Source organism: Athalia rosae, chromosome 4 (genome assembly GCF_917208135.1).
Source record: "Athalia rosae chromosome 4, iyAthRosa1.1, whole genome shotgun sequence".
Lineage (NCBI taxonomy): Eukaryota > Metazoa > Arthropoda > Insecta > Hymenoptera > Athaliidae > Athalia > Athalia rosae.
The window spans coordinates 3,996,928-4,014,557 of record NC_064029.1 but is presented as its reverse complement, the minus strand read 5'-3'; the positions used below and the strand labels follow the sequence as shown (position 1 = coordinate 4,014,557).

Below are 17,630 nucleotides of genomic sequence, written 5' to 3'. Positions count from 1 at the left end.
GCAGTTCAAGCGGCAAACCTAATAGGGAGTAAAAAATGAGAGAATAAAATCGGAGACTCCTGTATAAAGTTAATCGTATTTGATACTAAAATTTTTGAATCACGGATGTCTTCGGTAATTATCGGCGCATGGATAAATACCACGATCCGCGGTGAAACGTAGGTACGTGACTTTTCGGTGTAAACTATTTTAAATCGACATCGAAGTTCCGGCGTCAGAAATAGTCGGCTGCGGATCCTGGTTTTTAACAGTCTAGGTCTGGGCTGTGTAAGCGAGCGCGCGGTTTATCTCGTCGGACTCGCAGAAGCGAAATCTCCGAGGTTTATTATTGGTCCTCGGTAAAAATGTGACACGTCGACGTTCGTAAAATATGTAATAAGACTTCGCGGGACTTGGAATAAAAAAATCTACCTCCGGTCAATTTACGTTTTCGAGAAAATGTACGTTCGACGAACATCAGCCTCCCATAGTCTCGCCATTCTTGTATTTAATTATTTATACACCTCCCATATTTTCGGTTTCTCCCAAATCCGAATCGTTTTCGGAGTTCCTGGAGCCCCCCGAACCATCCCCCCCTGATCCCCTCGCTCCCTCTTTCTCTCTTGACCCTTTCGAAAACATCGCGATAAACTAACCCTTCAAATACACAACCGGACATTCTCTATACGCATACCCATACAGGCGGTCTACTGTCCGAACTATGTACACAGACGTACGACACGTATTAGTCGGTTGTATAGGAATGCACGGCGATGCGCGTTGTATACGTGTAATATGCATGTGCGGTAAGCGAGAGGGAGGAAAGCGTGGGTGGTCCCCGGGACCGATTTGCCTTCTGCTAAATATCGCCTTTGCGCCATCGACGTGGGTGGTCCTCGCCTATAAGAGCGCGTCCTCGTCGTTCTCGGGTATAACGGCGCGGCATCTTCGTCGGTGATCCCGGCGAACTACACCGTATAAAGAGTTACGTATATACCAAGTTCCGACCCGACACGCCGATGCGTGTGGTCCATTCCGCTCCGCTCCACTCCACTCCGCTCTACTCTCCGCTCCGTGAACGTTCTCTCGTTCTCTCGTTCGTACGTTCGTTCGTTCGTTCGACTCGTCTCGTCCGGCTGCGGCTCCACCGCGGAGTACCGACCAACTTTTCAAGCGACAACCTTTTATCTCGATCTCGCCCGTTCGTTTGATCGATCGTCCCGATCGCCCGCCGTTCGCCTTTCGCCTTTCGCTGCGTCTGCAGCTTTTAAAAACCACCCCCCTCCCTCCTTCCACCCGCCACCCGATTGGTATAGGTTTATGCGTGTAACGGAGCGGAGGATGCAAGTACTCGGAGAATTCGGATGAAGTTTGAAGGGTCGTATCTCGGTTCCCCCAATTTCGTCGGAAAACTATTCCGACCGTCCTAGTGTATAGCTATACATATGTATGTATACCTGATCTTCATTGTACACGTCCTACTTATATATATATATTTAGTTGGGAGATGCGGAGAGTTCTTGTTAAAAAAAATGCTGACGTTTGGTCGCAAACTACCCCTCGAAGATCTTAGATATACTTAATCTACCCTCACCTGTCCTCGAGCTCGCTACCCGAGACCCTCGATAATCAGGACCGGTGATTCCGGAGCGATGAAAAATCGTGGATCTCCGCAACGGGATCTCTTCGATTCCGCTCGACTTTCCCCTTATAGTAATTAAAATTATCTAGTCTGTAAAAATTCTCGATATCCCATTTCCTAAGTAATATTCGATCTTATTTATAGATCACCCATACCTATATACCGAAGACTCGACGATCAGTCGCCGAGTTGAAAGTGGCGTTATTCATTATCATTGTTTATTATCATTAGCGTCTGTCGTTCTTGTAGTAACACGGTGTATGAACATCCACTTGTCTTTTTCTCGCGTGTTCTTCGTAGAACGAGGAGCTGTCAGTTCGCGCGAGAAACCTCTTCGATCAAAGGTGACGCGTCTATCCGTCGTCGTCGTGGTCGTCGCTGTTCAAGATTTTCATGCGTTCCCTTTTTTTTTCCCCGATTGGATTTCTTATTTTTACACGCTCGTCCGACCGAACTAGATTTCGAGAAAAATTTTCCATTCCCATTATCTTAAATGTAACGAACGCGTTACCTTATACTGTAGCAGGCATGAGTAACATACTTGAATAAGATGGCAAAAAAGTTCACTTACAATTTTAACATATTACCCATCGTCGTGCAACGTAATTTATTATTGTTAAACTCGTATTACAATAATGGTATCGGTAGTGCTGCTCACCTCACCGCGTGCCATCTGCACAACTTTACGTAACGATTGCACAAACCAGTATCTGATGTATACAGATATACATACGTATGTGAAGCTCGTACATTATACGCACTTATAGGTGCAGCTTTGGTTGGGACATGGTTGTGAGCAGTGTGTTATAACTAGGCGACACATAATACCCATGCGGTACGACGGTAGTCCGCGCGATATCATACAATATATAAAATATATATATATATATATATTGTATACGATCTACTCGAGTTTCTATCGCTACTTCCGGTTCTGATTATATATATTATAGATTTAGAGAGATTTTGCCGTTCCTTTTCATACCTGAAGTGGTACACGAAGATCGTTTCCAGATTATCGGCGAATAATGCTAGACCACCGATGATTCGGTTCGATCCGATTCAATGAGGGCGCGATATCGCGATCGGTAGGCACCGGTAGGGTCGTACTTTTCTTCCAGGAGTGTCCAATCTTCCGGTTTATTCTCTATCAGATAATGGGCGATTTTGTCCACCGCGATTTTCTGCGATTCGCTGCAACTGGAACATTCGTGCTCCAGACCGTCCGGCAGATTTTCTGCAATATATTTAATCAGATTCGATTCATCTAGATTCTTGTTTTGCTTTTTTTCGGGTACCGGATACACGTAAGTGCTTACTTTTCAGTTCAGCGGCTTCCGGTGGACAGGGTTTTAAGTCCAACAGACATTTGACGTAGTTATCGGTCAGTCTTTCGCTCCGGATGATCGAATCGATGTCGACGTTATCGTATTTCGTGGTGTATTTTTCATCCTGCGTTGCGGCGAGGAGGATCCCGATGGTCGAGAAGAGGCAGAGGAAGAACAACATTCTTGAATTCTTCTAAGTTTCCGGTTCCAGATCAACCAAGTTACTGGCCACGACCGGGAATCCCAGGTGGGTCTTATAAGAATCAGCGGGATCAATTTGTTCAATTGCAAATCGTAATTTCACTACGTCTGTACGGAATCGCTATGATCCGTAAGATCTCTGGACTTTGGCAATAAATCGCAGGAAATTCATTAATGAGGTAAATTGAAGAGAATAGCCGCTGTTCCCGTAATTGTTATGCAACGCGGGTTGTTATCGAAGTTAAAATTCAACGTGGGTATCGTAGTCGTCGGTGTCGGTGTCTGGAAAGTCAGCACACGCGTAACATATCCTGCCAACATCTCTCCAGCATTCCTGACAGTGAACGAAAGGGCATCCCGGTGTAGTGCAGCGTCTGAAAGCTGGACCTTTCCTGGGTTCGGTTTCACCGCATATCAGACACTCGGCTCTCGCGAAAGCGAAGTAACGCAACCATCCGCAAAGTCTTGGGGATCGTTCGCGAAGAGCTAGCCAAGGGTCCATGTCTCTTTCAAGGAGTCGCGCTCTGACCAGAGCCCGTATACGACCTCGCATAAACCTTGGGAAAATTGGACGAATGATGCGCGGAATGTGGAGGAAAAATGTGAAGAATTGTAAAAAAAAAAAAAAGAGAGAATAAAGAGAGGGTGAAAGAATACCTGAAGAATCCCAGGCGTCGGCGTAGAGTTTCGTTGTAGAGGTACAGGACGCGTCTTTTTTCTCTGGTGCGGTAAAAGAAGGCGCAAATTGCGTGACGTGATCGTTGAGTGTAAGCCGCTAGGAGGAGCATCACCCACACGGCGAAGTAAGTCCCGTATATCTTCGCGAGGATGTAGCCCGGGAGTTCTCGAGGTCGTGGTAGGCACGATTGGTTAGAGGTCACCGTTTTGATTCGACGTTTACCGTTGAAACCTCCGATCACGCTCCGGACAAGGGACGCGATTATTCCCGTCCCTCGGACTTCGAGGCTCATGTCGTGACGCCCACTCTGAGTGTATTCGATGTGAGCGTGACGACGCACCACGTCCAGAGTCTCGAAGAAAAGACGGTCCAGCAGGACGAAGGTCGTCGCTGTCACCTTGGATATTGAATGTCATCTTTTCACTTTAGATAGAATCGGCGATCCGTTTAACGGTCTAAAAGTCTCACCATTTCCAGGATCAGTTTGACAGTCTGTCCGACAAGGTTAGCCCTCTCCGTCCTGCTGGGTCCGGCCTTGTACGGATCGATCAGTTTGGTCCTTTCGATCTTCCTGAGAGGCAGGAGAGTCTGACATTCCCTTGATTTTCGGCGGGCGTCGATGCGCCGGAAGTAGGTGGTTACGTAGATGTTGTCGAATTCGATGTCGTTGAGATACTTGTCGTGGTAACTTTGCGCGCTCAGTATTATCTTGAGAAATACGAACGCCAAGCATCTTCGTATTATCGTCATTGCCGAATCGAAGAGCTTCCGTCTCGCGTCAAAATCGTGCATAACGGCCTTCGCGGTATCGCTCGCCCCGCGAACGTCCAAAAGTATTGGGTTTTTTTTCACCTTGTACTGAAGTTTAGCGTCCTTCAAACTCGCGCTAAGTTTATCTCGGGATCCTGATGTAAGAGAGGTAAAAATTCGGTATTTCGAAATCGTAGAGTACTTTGAACTTTCGATACACATGATATACCTTTCAAGGCGACGTAGCCCTCGCCGATTCCGACGTCGACTTTTCCGTCGGGATTACAGGTGCTCGATCCTCCCATGGCTTGTGCCAAGTTACACACAAAGGTGAGTTTCATCGGCCAGCAGAGAAGCCACGCAGCAAGGAAGGTCACGCCGTCGTAACACTTGTCATAAGCGCTGCTAAACATGTCCCTACAGAGAAGAGTATCGCGTGATTCACGTGGTGGTTTCTTCCGAACGGTGATAACGAGCCACGAAATTATCGCCTCTTATACCTGCAGCGTTCCGCCCCCCGGGTCAGCTGTTCTTCGCATCGTTCTTCGATTTTCTCGCGATATCTAGCTTCGTACATATCCGCCTCATTTTGCGAATTGTCGCGTTTCTCTTTCGCCTCTTTTTCCCGGCGTTCTTCTCTCTGTTCTATTTCATCGCTGCGCCTGGTGTCGCCCAACTTTGCATCGAAGTAGTCATTCTCTTCTTTGAGACGGTTCATCTCCTCCTCACCCTCAATTTCCTCAATAATCGGACTCGATAATTCTCGCACGGAGGCGAGAGTCTCCCTTATCTCGTTGGCGTCCGCCTTCATACCGAAAATCGCCTGCTGAAACGGCTTGAACATCAGGTCCAAACGAGTCTTCGTCAAGTTGTATGTCAGCTGCGTTGTGCAAGCAAAAGTTCGCACCACCTCCTTACCGTTGTACGCCAAATTGAATATCGGACCGGCGATTACGTACGCCAGTACCATTGCTTTCAGAACGCTCCGACCCGCTCTCCCGCAAAAGGCAGGGATCGCAAGGACGCAGATACATCTTACCTGAAGCGGAAATCTGGCTAACAAATTTTTCCGTCATAATTACGGCTGTTTTCGGTGAGGGGAAAATTCGAAACCGAACCTGGATGGAGGAGGCGCATCCAATGGCTAACATCGCAATTATCACGGCGCCAAGTCCGAGCCCGGTGTATTCGGAGAATTCGAGGTCTACGATGACGACTTCGTAAAAGAGTACGCCGAGCATAAATCCGAAGAAAAAGCCCAGCGCTGCTCTGGACTTTTTGTGAGTTCCAACGGGATCGAAACATAAGCGATAGAAAGTGGGGCACGCGCTCAAATACAGCTTGGAAAATTTTTCAAGCGTTCCTTCGATCACCTGGCCCACCCTCGACATATTTTCTAAGCCTGGCATCGCTTTTGATCGAGCAATACCGAATTCACGATTCTATTTATTTCTGTGAACACCTCGTTGACAATAAACACCAACCACCTGAACGTTGGCATTTACTATTCGTGTGCAGGAAGTTGTTTTTTACTCTCAAACGTACGAGAGCGGAGCCTCGATGAAACTCCTCTAAAACCGTAAGAAAAAATGTCACGTTCTTGCGATTCCAAATATTTTATTGCATAATATGTTTATTGAAGAAAAAAAAAAAAAATCCAAATTTTTATGCAGGGCTCAACCGAAGTTCAATTTACGTCGGATAATTGAGTGAAGTATACAAGCGGAAGACAAAAAATCATATCTTCGAGCGAAAATTCGCATTACTGTGACGTCGTGTTCCGTTTGGCATGAAATCAATTAGGCGGTCTTCTCCGAGACCTCGGCGACCGCTTCCTCAGCGTCCTTTGGCGTCTCCTTGGATCCCTCATCTTTCTCCAACATATCGGAGTACCTCTCTCTCCATTTACCCTCGGGGTCGTACTTTTTGGTGAGTAGGTTCCATTCCGTTGGTTTATTTTTGATCAAGAAACGGATCACCTGGTCAGCGCCGTTCTTGTGTTTCTCGCTGCATTTTTTGCATCCGGTTGCCAGGGCATCGGGTAGGACCTCTGAAATGTAACGAATAAAAAAATATTGTCCCAAGAAATGTGAAAATTTGCGAGCCACAAACACGAACCTTTCAATTCTTTGCCATCGGCGGTGCAGACCCCTTCGTCCAACAGACAGTTGACGTAATTTTTCAACAACCTTTCGCTGGCCAAAATTTTCTCGAGATCGATATTGTCGTACTTTGTCGTGTACTGGGGTGCTGCTCTCGTCCCGAGGACGGCCAGACACCCGACGAGTAACGCCAGGGCGATCTTCATTGCTTTATCTAAATGAAATTATGATCGAACGTGGGTTGAATAAATAATTCGCCGATTCGTTTTCGAAGTGAATGTAAAAGGTAAATGAGAGAAAATTACTTAATAATACGGAGATCGAACACGTGTAAACTAATTATCGCAGACAGGCGACTTACCTCGGTATAATCACTTGAATCAGGTTCACTGCAGTTTCAAATGCATTGCTGCTCATTCGGATTGCCCGTCTTATATAGAGCTGGTACGTGTCGATGTTGAACTCCTATGGGCGTTGAATTACGCAAAGAGGGGCTTGCCGAAGACTTAGGTAAGCGGGTAAGGATAGAAAGGGGAAGACGACGGGATGTAAGAAACGTTGTAATGTCATTTTTCATTCCCCGTTTCCCCGCGGTGGAACCTCAACCTCGACCTTCGACTTCTCGTAGTTTTTTTCATGAAAAAGAAAAAAAACCTTCAGTTGCATGTACGTTGTTCGGTGACGTTGGAAAATAGCCACATTTACATACAACTGTATCTCGGAATCAAATTGTTACCGCATTCGATCTGGTCGTAGCGCCTCATATCGCTTTATTATTCCGAAGTAACCTTCCCCCAGGATGCAGTCAACTGCTTTTCTCCGATTACCTTATAAGCTTTGTGAATTGCGCAACTGATTTTTTTTTCTACCTGTTTTTTTTTCTCTACTTTTTATTTCTAATTGTGAAGTACGTTCATTAGTATGACGTGTCGAACATAATGCGTGTTAATTCGCGTTACCGTGCGCGGATTGTGCAAAAAAATTGGTACAACTTCATGGAATTATTTTTCCACGATGAATCAAGTTTCCATCCCACTCTTCAACTGAGTGCAGTTTGTTTGTCATCTGTATGCGGTACCGGGGAGTTACCTTGATATCTGAACCATAGTTTCCGTATTTGTTTTATTCCCCACTTCGCGCCTGTAGATTGATTGTCATTCGCTGTTATTGACAGCAGGAGATCATTTTTCATTCATTTCATTTGAAAATCTCATCGGAGAATTAATGCTCATTTGTCATCTGGCGAAGTCGAAGAACGGAGAGTCGAAGAACGTCCGGCTGATGGGAACTTGAAATCAAAGATTTTCATCGATTTTTAAATTATGGGTAAATACTCCATCGCTATTCTCCTGAAAATTAAATTACTTCGCCAAATTTAATCTTACTACAACCGATTGGTATCATCGCCTTATAATATGCAATTTAAAATTTGCAGGATCCGTGGATCGCGATGGTCAGGCTCAACCGATGATTCTAGAAAGTGGCGCGGTCTGTTCGAAAATCGTTCGAACTATTTTTGCCGCTGCCAGTTAGCGGTAGAGCGGGAAATTTTTTGTAACAATCGTTAACAATCGACGATAATCTCCAAGATTATTTGAACGATCCACCGGTCTACCAAGATATAAAATTTTCATTCAAAAACGCGCCAAATTTTCTCACATACGCGTAGATCAGCGCATTCATGCTCGATGAATGCAGTTTCGAACCGAATCGATTCAAAAAAAGGATGCAAATTTATGCAACATAATTCGTATTGATGAACATTCGAATATATTCCCTGACGAGATATTGTTACGGGCAAATAAAAAATGTATGGTAGGATTAACAGAGTTGATATAAGGCGAGCCTTTACGATGGTAGGGATCAGTCTGAAAGTGCGAGCCTTTCGAAGAGAAAGAAGAACATGAAGCTGAGGATTTGCAGCTCGCTTGGGCCAACGTTGCTGTTATTTTACGGTGAGTATGTTGTAAAAAATAAGGAAAAAAAAAAAACCAGTTACAATGAAAGAAAACAAAGACGGAAGTGCGAGATGAGAGGAAATGAAAGAATGAGCAGTCGTGAAGTACACGCAACATTATTAACTGTATCTGTGTACGCGTAAGCCGGAGAGAGGCGAGCGTACAAAGCCGTGTATATTTAAAACGAAAGTCAAGATCACAACTTACACCGTAGAAAATTAAAGCCTCGCGGCACATTTTTGATTGCTACCGACCTACTGAAATCTTCGGGGTCAGTTACTACCGCATCGAAAGTCCAATGTAACCCTATACATTGATACCTATACACCTATAGTTATAAGGGTACGGTATTTTGTAGTAAATCAAAATTATGCAGTCGATCATATCCGAAAGTTTCACTTCCCGCTTCATCGATTAAACGGCTGCGATAGCTTCCATAAACGTGATTGCGTATCGCAGAGGCTACCCCGTTGAAATATCTCTTGAGTAAGAACGAAAAAACTAGCGTGCAAGAAAATGCAATTGAAAATTTATTTTCATACATCTGCAGCATACCGTTCACAAGATAGAAATGCATGGACGTGCATATAGCGGTGTAAATAAACACAGTGTAATTCCGGTGACCCGACCGTGAGACACCGACGTTTGTTTCGAAAGGCAAAAACTATGTTTAATTAGCAGGCCACGCGTTCATTGCAAGTTGCATTGTGCGTCATGTCTACGTGTACGCAATAGGCGCGCAAACGTTTTTCATTGTCTTTTTGAATCCGCTATATCATCTACAGCTCCGGATGAGATCAACGATAAATAATATTCACGATGATAAATTTCCGCGATTCATCTACATGGGAACAAACGAAAAGGGGAATAGAATAGTTGAGGAGGAAAATATAAGAGAAACCATTTCAGCCGGCCAACACTTTCCTCGATTTTTTACACAAACAAATGTCGTCGGTTACTCTACGTTATAGTGGTTTATTTCGAAGGAACATACTGTGTATAAGTATAAGGTAGAAATGCAGAGAGTTTCTCTCAACATACAACATCTCTTGCCGATGATTACCGGCGGTCCAGCAACGGCGAAAGTAAAATCTGTAAATCTATCCCGATGGCGTATAGTCCGCATAATATAACATCGAATAAGCATAGAATATATATTCATTTATTATTACGTATATATTTACACCTGCCGACAGATCTATCAACGTATTCCGTACTGCGTATCATAACATCACGCATGATGAAACACACGCACGATGGACGATTTCTAAATTGCAACATCCGAAAATTTATTCAACGAAAAAATTATACCATCAAATAACATGGTCGTCGTAACGAAGCGCGGAATCAAGTTTTATTTTATCCACGATAAGGGCGACCTTTCGGTGGATCAAACGAAAAAAAAAAATTTCTTTCAACCGGACGGAAATTGCTACCAGTTTACTATTTTCTTCGACTCAAGAGTTCTTAGGGCACAAGCTGTAATGCCGAAGACTGATCAGTATTCGAACGGTATATCGACCGCAAATAGCTGCATTTAATTAGCTTAGACTCGTTCAACTGTCAATTGACACAAACTACTGCAAACACTGGCATTACATTGAACCGGCGTCACTGGAAACCGATATCCTTTCCAATTGAGTTGGATTAGATTTTTTTTTTTTTTTTCATGGACTGATTGTGAATGTAGATCACTATTATACGAACACGATTATTCCATGTTATCGAGTTTGATAAAATCTATGCGAATGGGGGGAATAAATTATTTATGAATTTTATTCTTGCAGTTGCCGTAACGCGGGCTAAGGAGTCAACCGATAGAGTCGAATGCATCGATGACGACCGATTTTATAGAAACCCAAAAACACCGGCGCACAAAATTTGGACACAGGACGAATGCGCCAAATATTATCTATGTTTAGGCAAGTATGAAATAATTTTTATCATTCCAAAAGCGATAGTGCCGTAACTAAATTGCTAAAATCTCGCCGGACAATTGCGTATGAAGGAATATTATGGGAGCATAAAGGTACATTATAAGTGGTATATTCCGATCGACCCTCCGAGAGTTCTTAACTTAGGATCTGTACCTGCTGAAGTCCAGTTGGCTATCGAGTTGGCGTGACTCTCTCTCCATAAAATCCAGCCAATTTAATTTCCCTGTCGTTCTCGTTCACCTCGTATAATGCCCCAGTTTTGTACTACTATACCAAAGAGGACGACAATTATGTATCTATGATAAAATAATTTATTACGTATTTTTCCCGCGAAGACTAATGCAGATCCTGATTCATGTTATATTATCTAACGACCAGATAAGGAATAGTCCGATGACATAATACTCGAAATTTTATCAACCGTTTATTTGAAATATTCACTAACATCAGCTATCGTAATTTTTTTTTTTTTTGTTTCTCTCTATCCAGACAACGATGTCTTTGAATTCAAGTGCTCGAACGGATTACTTTTTGACGTCTCTCGTCAGATTTGCGACTTCAAAGCTAACGTCGATAATTGCGACGTAAGTTTAGGTGAGCAACTGAGATTACTGTTTTTATTTCGGTTAAAAAATCGAAGAATTTTATTTTATTACCTGAATTTCAGAGGAGAGGCCTCCGAAGCCGCTTCTAGATAATGGTAAGTGCGAAGAGGGAACCCTAGCATGTGGGGATGGGACCTGTCTTCCATCCCTTTATTTCTGCGATGGGAGTGTGGATTGTCCAGACGCTTCGGACGAAGCCTGGTGCGGTAAGAACGAGCGATTAAAATTTTTAATCTAAATTAAAATCGAAACCAAACTCAGGATGTAGATATTCCGAAAATATTAGACGAACGCTGCATAATTACCTTGTATCGCTGCGACAGATTATCATCACATTTAGAATCAAGGTAAACGTGTGAACTTTTGAATTAATTAGACTCGGGTCATTTTAAGATAATATGCGAAACAGAACTTTGTTGATTTTTGAAGCTGTTCATTTTCAAGCTCTAAAATTATTGGAGTCGAAATTACAGACCCCGAGAAGGACCGAAACGCAGCGTCGTCCTGTGATAGTGAAAAATGTAAATTGCCGGATTGCTGGTGTTCCAAAGACGGTACCAAAGTTCCTGGAAATCTGAACGTCTCAAACGTACCGCAGATGATATCGATCACTTTTAACGATGCTGTTAATGCCGAGAATATCGACCTTTACGCAAGTGAGAATTACTGGTGGCCGTTAAACCTAACAGCAAAATAATAAGGAATGGAGTTTAATATGCCATAAAAAAATTTCAGACATCTTTAGTGACGCTAGGAAAAATCCAAACGGTTGTCCGATTCGTGGTACATTTTACGTAAGCCATCAATTTACAAATTATAGAGACGTTCAGAGTTTGTGGAACCGTGGGCACGAAATTGCAGCCCATTCCGTAACGTAAGTATGAAGAATGATATGCCTACATGTATACTTAAATTTAAAAAACCCGAGTCTTTTCTAATTATTCAGTCGTAACGTATACCCAGTAGAACCTTACCCTAAATATCATTTATGGGAGGGTAATAATTACGAGTTTAATCACATTGTTCGGCAGCCATCGAGGTCCCGAGGAATGGTGGTCAAGAAATGCGACGATTGAAGATTGGTTCGATGAAATGGTCGGGGAAGCGAACATCATACACAAGTACGGGGGTGTGCGAATCGAAGAGATCCGAGGTATTTAGCAGTAATGATTTTCAAATTGCATTTCCTAAAATGATTATTCAATATGATTTCAATCAAAGGACTGCGGGTCCCGTTCCTCCAAGTCGGTTGGAATCGTCAGTTCCTTATGATGTTGGAGTTTGGATTCGCGTACGACTCGTCGATCGTCGCACCCTTTAACGATCCCCCCATTTGGCCGTACACTCTTGACCACCAACCGCCGCATGTCTGCAGTAGTCCTGGTCAGTTATGTCCCACGCGATCCTATGCCGGACTCTGGGAGATCCCCGTGAACGAGCTGCTGTTGGAGGTTTATATTTTTTCGAGCAGTCTTTCCATACACCCATTTGATAATGATGATAACCAATGCTCATTTCAAATAGAACAAGACGTGTAGTATGGTGGACTCTTGTACGCGCGATCTGCGAGGTGAAGAAATATACCGAATGTTGACGATAAATTTCAACAGACATTATCTGCAGAATCGAGCTCCTCTCGGCCTTTACTTTCATGCGGATTGGTTCAAGAATCCATCGTCTCACTATGCATTCCTGGTGAGATTTTCTAAACTGTCTACATTGTTCAGGAAATATTTATTTTTTGTGCTTTATTTTTAGAAATTCATCGACGACACACTGCAACTTCCAGACGTGTACTTTGTGACAAGTAATCAGATGATTGAATGGATGCGAAATCCAACACCGTTAAATCAGTTGCAAAATTTCCAGCCATGGAAATGTGGTAAGCGTCATTTTGAGCCACGTGAAATAGCATGCGTTGTACCAAATACTTGCAAATTGTACAGTAGTGTGTTAAAGTCTGATAGATACTTGTACACCTGCTTCGATTGTCCCAAACAATATCCATGGCTCAGAAATGAGTTTGGACTTAACTGATGTAGCTGTTTATGAATTATTCCTAGTCCTTGCCCTTATCATTATTTGCAAACGTTGAAAAATTCAAATCTCAGTGATTGGGTGTGGCGAAGTGTATTATAGAAATCTACTTCTAATTATAAATAGTTTGAAGATGACTGAGTACCTTAATTAGTTATAGGAAAAAAAATATTTATTTTTACGAGCAATAACTTATACGTTTAAACATATGTATAGTGGTGAAATATTAGTGAACCGAGATACTCAACAAGAGTGATATTCATTACCTTGTTCTGGAACGTGAAAATAAATTGGATTGTATGAGTTACATAATTTACTTGTACTTTTTCCCCTCCTAAGATACTCTCTCGATTCAATCTGGCCTAAATCACTGATTTTCAAACGTTGAGCAAGCCAAGCTTTGCAAGGGCTCTCTGGTGGAAAAAAGTTAGTTTTGAATGAGACTTTTGAGTTAATCAAAAGATCTTAACCGTCCTGTTGAATGAAAGGATTCTGTATGGATTCCATTCCATCTACCGGACATATAAGAACGACCGACGTGCCTCGACACACGACTAAACCCAACATGCGTGTGTCTTGATTCAATTTGTATGGGTCATCAGGATCTGTAGAATCATATAATTTTTATTGGTCATGTGACATAAGTTCCATGTTTGTGATCTGGGAATTTGATTATATCAAATTGGTTGCTCGAGCACAAACCTCTGAGGTATTCCGTAGTGTTGTCAAGGACAAGATTCAAAAGAGGGTCATATCCTTTCAGAATCCCCGCAGCTTCTCGACCTCCAGCAAATTTGACTCTTATATTTTTTTCTAGATATTTGGAGAGATCCAAGATACTCTCCTTTCTCTTCTTCTCTTTGTGATCAGCATTCTGAGTCTGGAATTTTATATCGAAATAATAAATTACAATTCTCTACGAAAGCTACAGACCTGAGGTTATGTTTACGGTATAACCATTCTTCACCTTGTTTGCTGCCTGAAATATAAAGATTTATGATCAGTTGAATGCGAGAGCAGTGATATTGTATCGAAAACTTTTGTAGACGAATATATTGCCACACTTACAGACATATTTGGCAGTTTATTAAGCACAATTGGCTTCCACGACGCTGCTACAATGACACAAATTACACGCGCCGGTTTCAATGACCATACTTCAAAACTTCACCGCTATCAAAAGTAGATTTCGTGCTCACGGTTGAGAACAGCTGTTCGTTGTCTTTTCTGCCTGCTGTGATCATGGAAGGAAAATGTCAAAATTCCGATTTCGATGCAAAGTGTTTGTTAGCACAGTTGAATACAGCAAGAAAAGAGATTAACAATTTGAGGTAAGGGCATTGTATGTAATATCATTTGCTCTGCAAAATCATGAATCAACTTCGGACGATCTAGTGCCGAATTCTGTTCTGAAGGTTCCTCACCTAACCACAAGACTCATTAATGCAATTCGCCTTTTCACACCTAATAAATCAATGTTTCAGACAACAAATAAGGAGTCTGCGTTACGTACATGAAAAAGATGTTGAGAGTATAAAACGTTTGTTGGGGTCCTGCAAAGCAGAAGAACATTTCTCTACACCAAATTGCAGTGTCCCCAAAGCGGTACAGCCAAGTACAAGTAATGACTTAGAAGAATGCCTGAAACTAAAACCGATTGGTGTCATTTCTACCTGGTTTCCCAGCAAAAGAGGAACACCTAGGCAACCCGGGATTTGTGACACAGCACCAGGAAAACTAACGCTGTTCAATTCTGTTTTTACTAATCCTGAACATGCTCTTGAAGGCCTGCAAGATTTCTCCCACATGTGGTAAGGATAATGAAGAGTTTTATATTAAATTTTGTGTATAGAAGAATAGTCAGTCAATTATATAGAAACACTTTTTCGCAGGATACTCTTTCATTTCCATAAAAACGATTCAACACACGTACGTGCTAAAGTGGCACCGCCTAGATTAAATGGTGTTCGGACAGGGGTGTTTTCAACAAGATCGCCGCATCGTCCTTCTCCGATTGGTCTGAGTCTTGTTAAGATAATAAAAATAGAGAATTGCACTATTTTTTTCGAGGGTGTTGACATGGTGGATCAGACCCCGGTGTTGGATGTCAAACCATATATACCACAGTATGATAATCCATTGCATGTTGAAAAGTATGGGGTGAGAGATATTGAAAGTAGTTTAGTAGACAGGGAATTGTTGGGAAACATTGAAGACAGACTAAGAAATGGCACAATCTGCAACATAGAGGGAAAAGAAAGATTAACCAATCAAAGTCATTCATCTGAAATTACCAATGGCTTGAGAACCACATTACATGAATCTCACCATGGAAACACCGATGGAGCTGCTCAAGGTACAGATATATCTAGGGATGAGGAAATTGCATTAAGATTACAAGCAGAAGAGTTTGATGGTCACGCAGAGTTTGGAAATTATTTAGACTCACGGAACTACTATCGAACAAATGATAGAAATCTAGATATTGATACCAGCTTTGAAAATGGCAGGGGCAATGTGTATAGTACTGGCAGCTTAGAAACTATCAGAGAGCTATCTAATGGGCTAAGCTCGGATTTGAGCTTGTATGAAGAGAGAGACTTGACAAATTCAGAAATTGCCACGCAAAGTTCTGTAGATGATGCTCGTAATTCCGCTATGACAGACATTAACATTTCAAGCTCAAGAAATAATGGTATTATTGCTAGAACCTTGGAACTAGACAATGAAAACATGGTTTATAGTCTACAGCACGTCGACTTGAATTCCCAAGACAACAGAACAATAGCATTCAATTCCAGAAATATTGAGGTCAATAACCCAAATGATCAGATATCAAGAAACACTCGCTTACTGGACGGTGCAGATGGACCAAGTACCTACATAGATTTGATTCATAGGCGTGCGGTGAATCCGAGACCAGATAATTCACCAGTTCGAATGGGTGTTCGAGAAGCTCCTGATGGAGAGGAAGGTTTTACTGCCCAAAACCTGACTCCATCGCAAACCTTGCCAAATATCCAAGGTGTAGCGGCTTCTGGCATCTCACAAAATGTCGGTGCCACCCAAAATATTAGGACTGAAAGTAGAAGCCAAAACGTGGGTTATGATGATAATCCTTCAGATGTTAGGATACCTGATTGGATATCGAGACCACGTGTATCTGCGTTAACTGTAACATTCAACGAACGAGCATTGATACAGTTGAACGAAATTTTAGGGGATAAGGCTGATCAACAGAAACAAGCTATAGTAAATGTTTTGTGTCAAGATCCTAGGTCAGTTTACTTAAGGCAGCGATGGGCTAATCAATTTTACACATTTCTGATTCATGAATTGCATATCAGCTGTAGATTTGATGACAACAGGCACGTTGTTACCGTTTTCCAAATTCGCCATGCAGGAAGAATGTGCGAATGTGGAGAGCCAGAGTGGCAATGCTTAGGTCATTCCCCCTTAACGTAATGATTTTTCTATTTACTATGCTTTGATTGATAAAACCCAAAGACATATGGTGTGCATGGGCAATATAGCCCAATTTATCTCGATGTATTAGTAAAGTAAAGAAGGAAAAATAGCATCATTTTGACAAGTTTATGCAATTTAACTGGATAACATAACTTAAACGTCAATTTAAATAAGGTTTTTAATTCTCCGTCATTCAAGACGATACATTGAACTGACTACGGGCATTTCTAAATACGCTGTTTTATTTACTGCAATATTGAGTATTAGCATGCTCGTAATACCTAGCTGATTGTAGCTCATTTTTCTCTTAGACAAAGAATTACCTGTAGCAACTATGAAAGCGTTGAGAATATTGATGATTGATTAAACCTATACATTTCATATACATATAGATTAAGGCATTATTGTATGGAGGATCTAGCTTTTTTTACGTTTTTGTAACCAATTAAAACTTACATTAATTTTCCTAACATCTGGCACAATGGTCTCAGCTTGCATCCATTCTGGCTGGTATTGATGGGTACGTACATGAACACAGCTAGGTATGTCGGCGATCAAGGAGTGTACCTAATAACTAAAATTCATTGGGATTAATTAAAAGTTAACAGTTCCTATAGATTTATTTTAGAATATGTTTGCACTATTTCTTTCTATCTAACTAATTAGATAAATTCCAAAATTTGATAAAATATTCGAAGCTTTCAGAACGGAAAAAACTAATCAACATCATATGGTGTACCTTTAGCACAACTATGAATGATGCATGATGTTCATACGCAACAGTAAGCTTTTAGACGTACTAATCCGTCATTTACTATGTATCAATTTAAGAGCAAATACATAGAATTCTGCAATAATACAAGTATTTATGAAATTTGTGTCCATTGCTTCATTGAACCCATGTCGGATGCCAGAGTTCGGAAACTAATTGGAAGAGAAGAGAA

At 42.0% G+C, this 17,630-nt stretch overlaps 5 protein-coding genes across 5 annotated transcripts; 2 read left to right on the top strand and 3 right to left on the bottom strand.

The window, feature by feature from the left end:
- Positions 1 to 2,194: 2,194 nt before the first annotated feature.
- On the bottom strand, positions 2,195 to 7,201 carry LOC105688926 (protein sneaky-like). Its single transcript, XM_048653746.1, has 11 exons — positions 7,043 to 7,201; positions 6,698 to 6,895; positions 6,381 to 6,629; positions 5,698 to 5,990; positions 5,080 to 5,618; positions 4,809 to 4,996; positions 4,298 to 4,734; positions 3,808 to 4,226; positions 3,470 to 3,707; positions 2,941 to 3,142; positions 2,195 to 2,858 (listed from the first exon to the last, which is right to left on the bottom strand). The coding sequence occupies exons 2-11, from the start codon at positions 6,885 to 6,887 to the stop codon at positions 2,653 to 2,655; spliced, it is 2,961 nt and encodes a 986-aa protein (XP_048509703.1). The 5' UTR covers positions 6,888 to 6,895; positions 7,043 to 7,201; the 3' UTR covers positions 2,195 to 2,652.
- Positions 3,144 to 6,379, bottom strand: LOC105688910 (protein sneaky-like). The gene is made up of 6 exons (XM_012405553.4): positions 5,698 to 6,379; positions 5,080 to 5,618; positions 4,809 to 4,996; positions 4,298 to 4,734; positions 3,808 to 4,226; positions 3,144 to 3,707 (listed from the first exon to the last, which is right to left on the bottom strand). Exons 1-6 carry the CDS (start codon positions 5,986 to 5,988, stop codon positions 3,392 to 3,394), a joined length of 2,190 nt encoding a protein of 729 aa, XP_012260976.2. The 5' UTR covers positions 5,989 to 6,379; the 3' UTR covers positions 3,144 to 3,391.
- Positions 7,202 to 7,846: 645 nt separating the features above from the next.
- On the top strand, positions 7,847 to 13,530 carry LOC105688942 (chitin deacetylase 1). The gene is made up of 11 exons (XM_012405600.4): positions 7,847 to 8,007; positions 8,117 to 8,636; positions 10,427 to 10,561; positions 11,066 to 11,170; positions 11,244 to 11,387; positions 11,655 to 11,837; positions 11,917 to 12,055; positions 12,213 to 12,334; positions 12,403 to 12,632; positions 12,706 to 12,876; positions 12,940 to 13,530. Exons 2-11 carry the CDS (start codon positions 8,585 to 8,587, stop codon positions 13,216 to 13,218), a joined length of 1,560 nt encoding a protein of 519 aa, XP_012261023.2. The 5' UTR covers positions 7,847 to 8,007; positions 8,117 to 8,584; the 3' UTR covers positions 13,219 to 13,530.
- LOC105688944 (U6 snRNA-associated Sm-like protein LSm7) lies at positions 13,373 to 14,429 on the bottom strand. The gene is made up of 4 exons (XM_012405602.3): positions 14,287 to 14,429; positions 14,186 to 14,197; positions 13,921 to 14,098; positions 13,373 to 13,823 (listed from the first exon to the last, which is right to left on the bottom strand). The coding sequence occupies exons 1-4, from the start codon at positions 14,290 to 14,292 to the stop codon at positions 13,684 to 13,686; spliced, it is 336 nt and encodes a 111-aa protein (XP_012261025.1). The 5' UTR covers positions 14,293 to 14,429; the 3' UTR covers positions 13,373 to 13,683.
- Positions 14,421 to 17,622, top strand: LOC105688971 (tRNA (adenine(37)-N6)-methyltransferase). Its single transcript, XM_012405652.4, has 3 exons — positions 14,421 to 14,549; positions 14,703 to 15,029; positions 15,111 to 17,622. The coding sequence occupies exons 1-3, from the start codon at positions 14,461 to 14,463 to the stop codon at positions 16,681 to 16,683; spliced, it is 1,989 nt and encodes a 662-aa protein (XP_012261075.2). The 5' UTR covers positions 14,421 to 14,460; the 3' UTR covers positions 16,684 to 17,622.
- Positions 17,623 to 17,630: the final 8 nt, after the last annotated feature.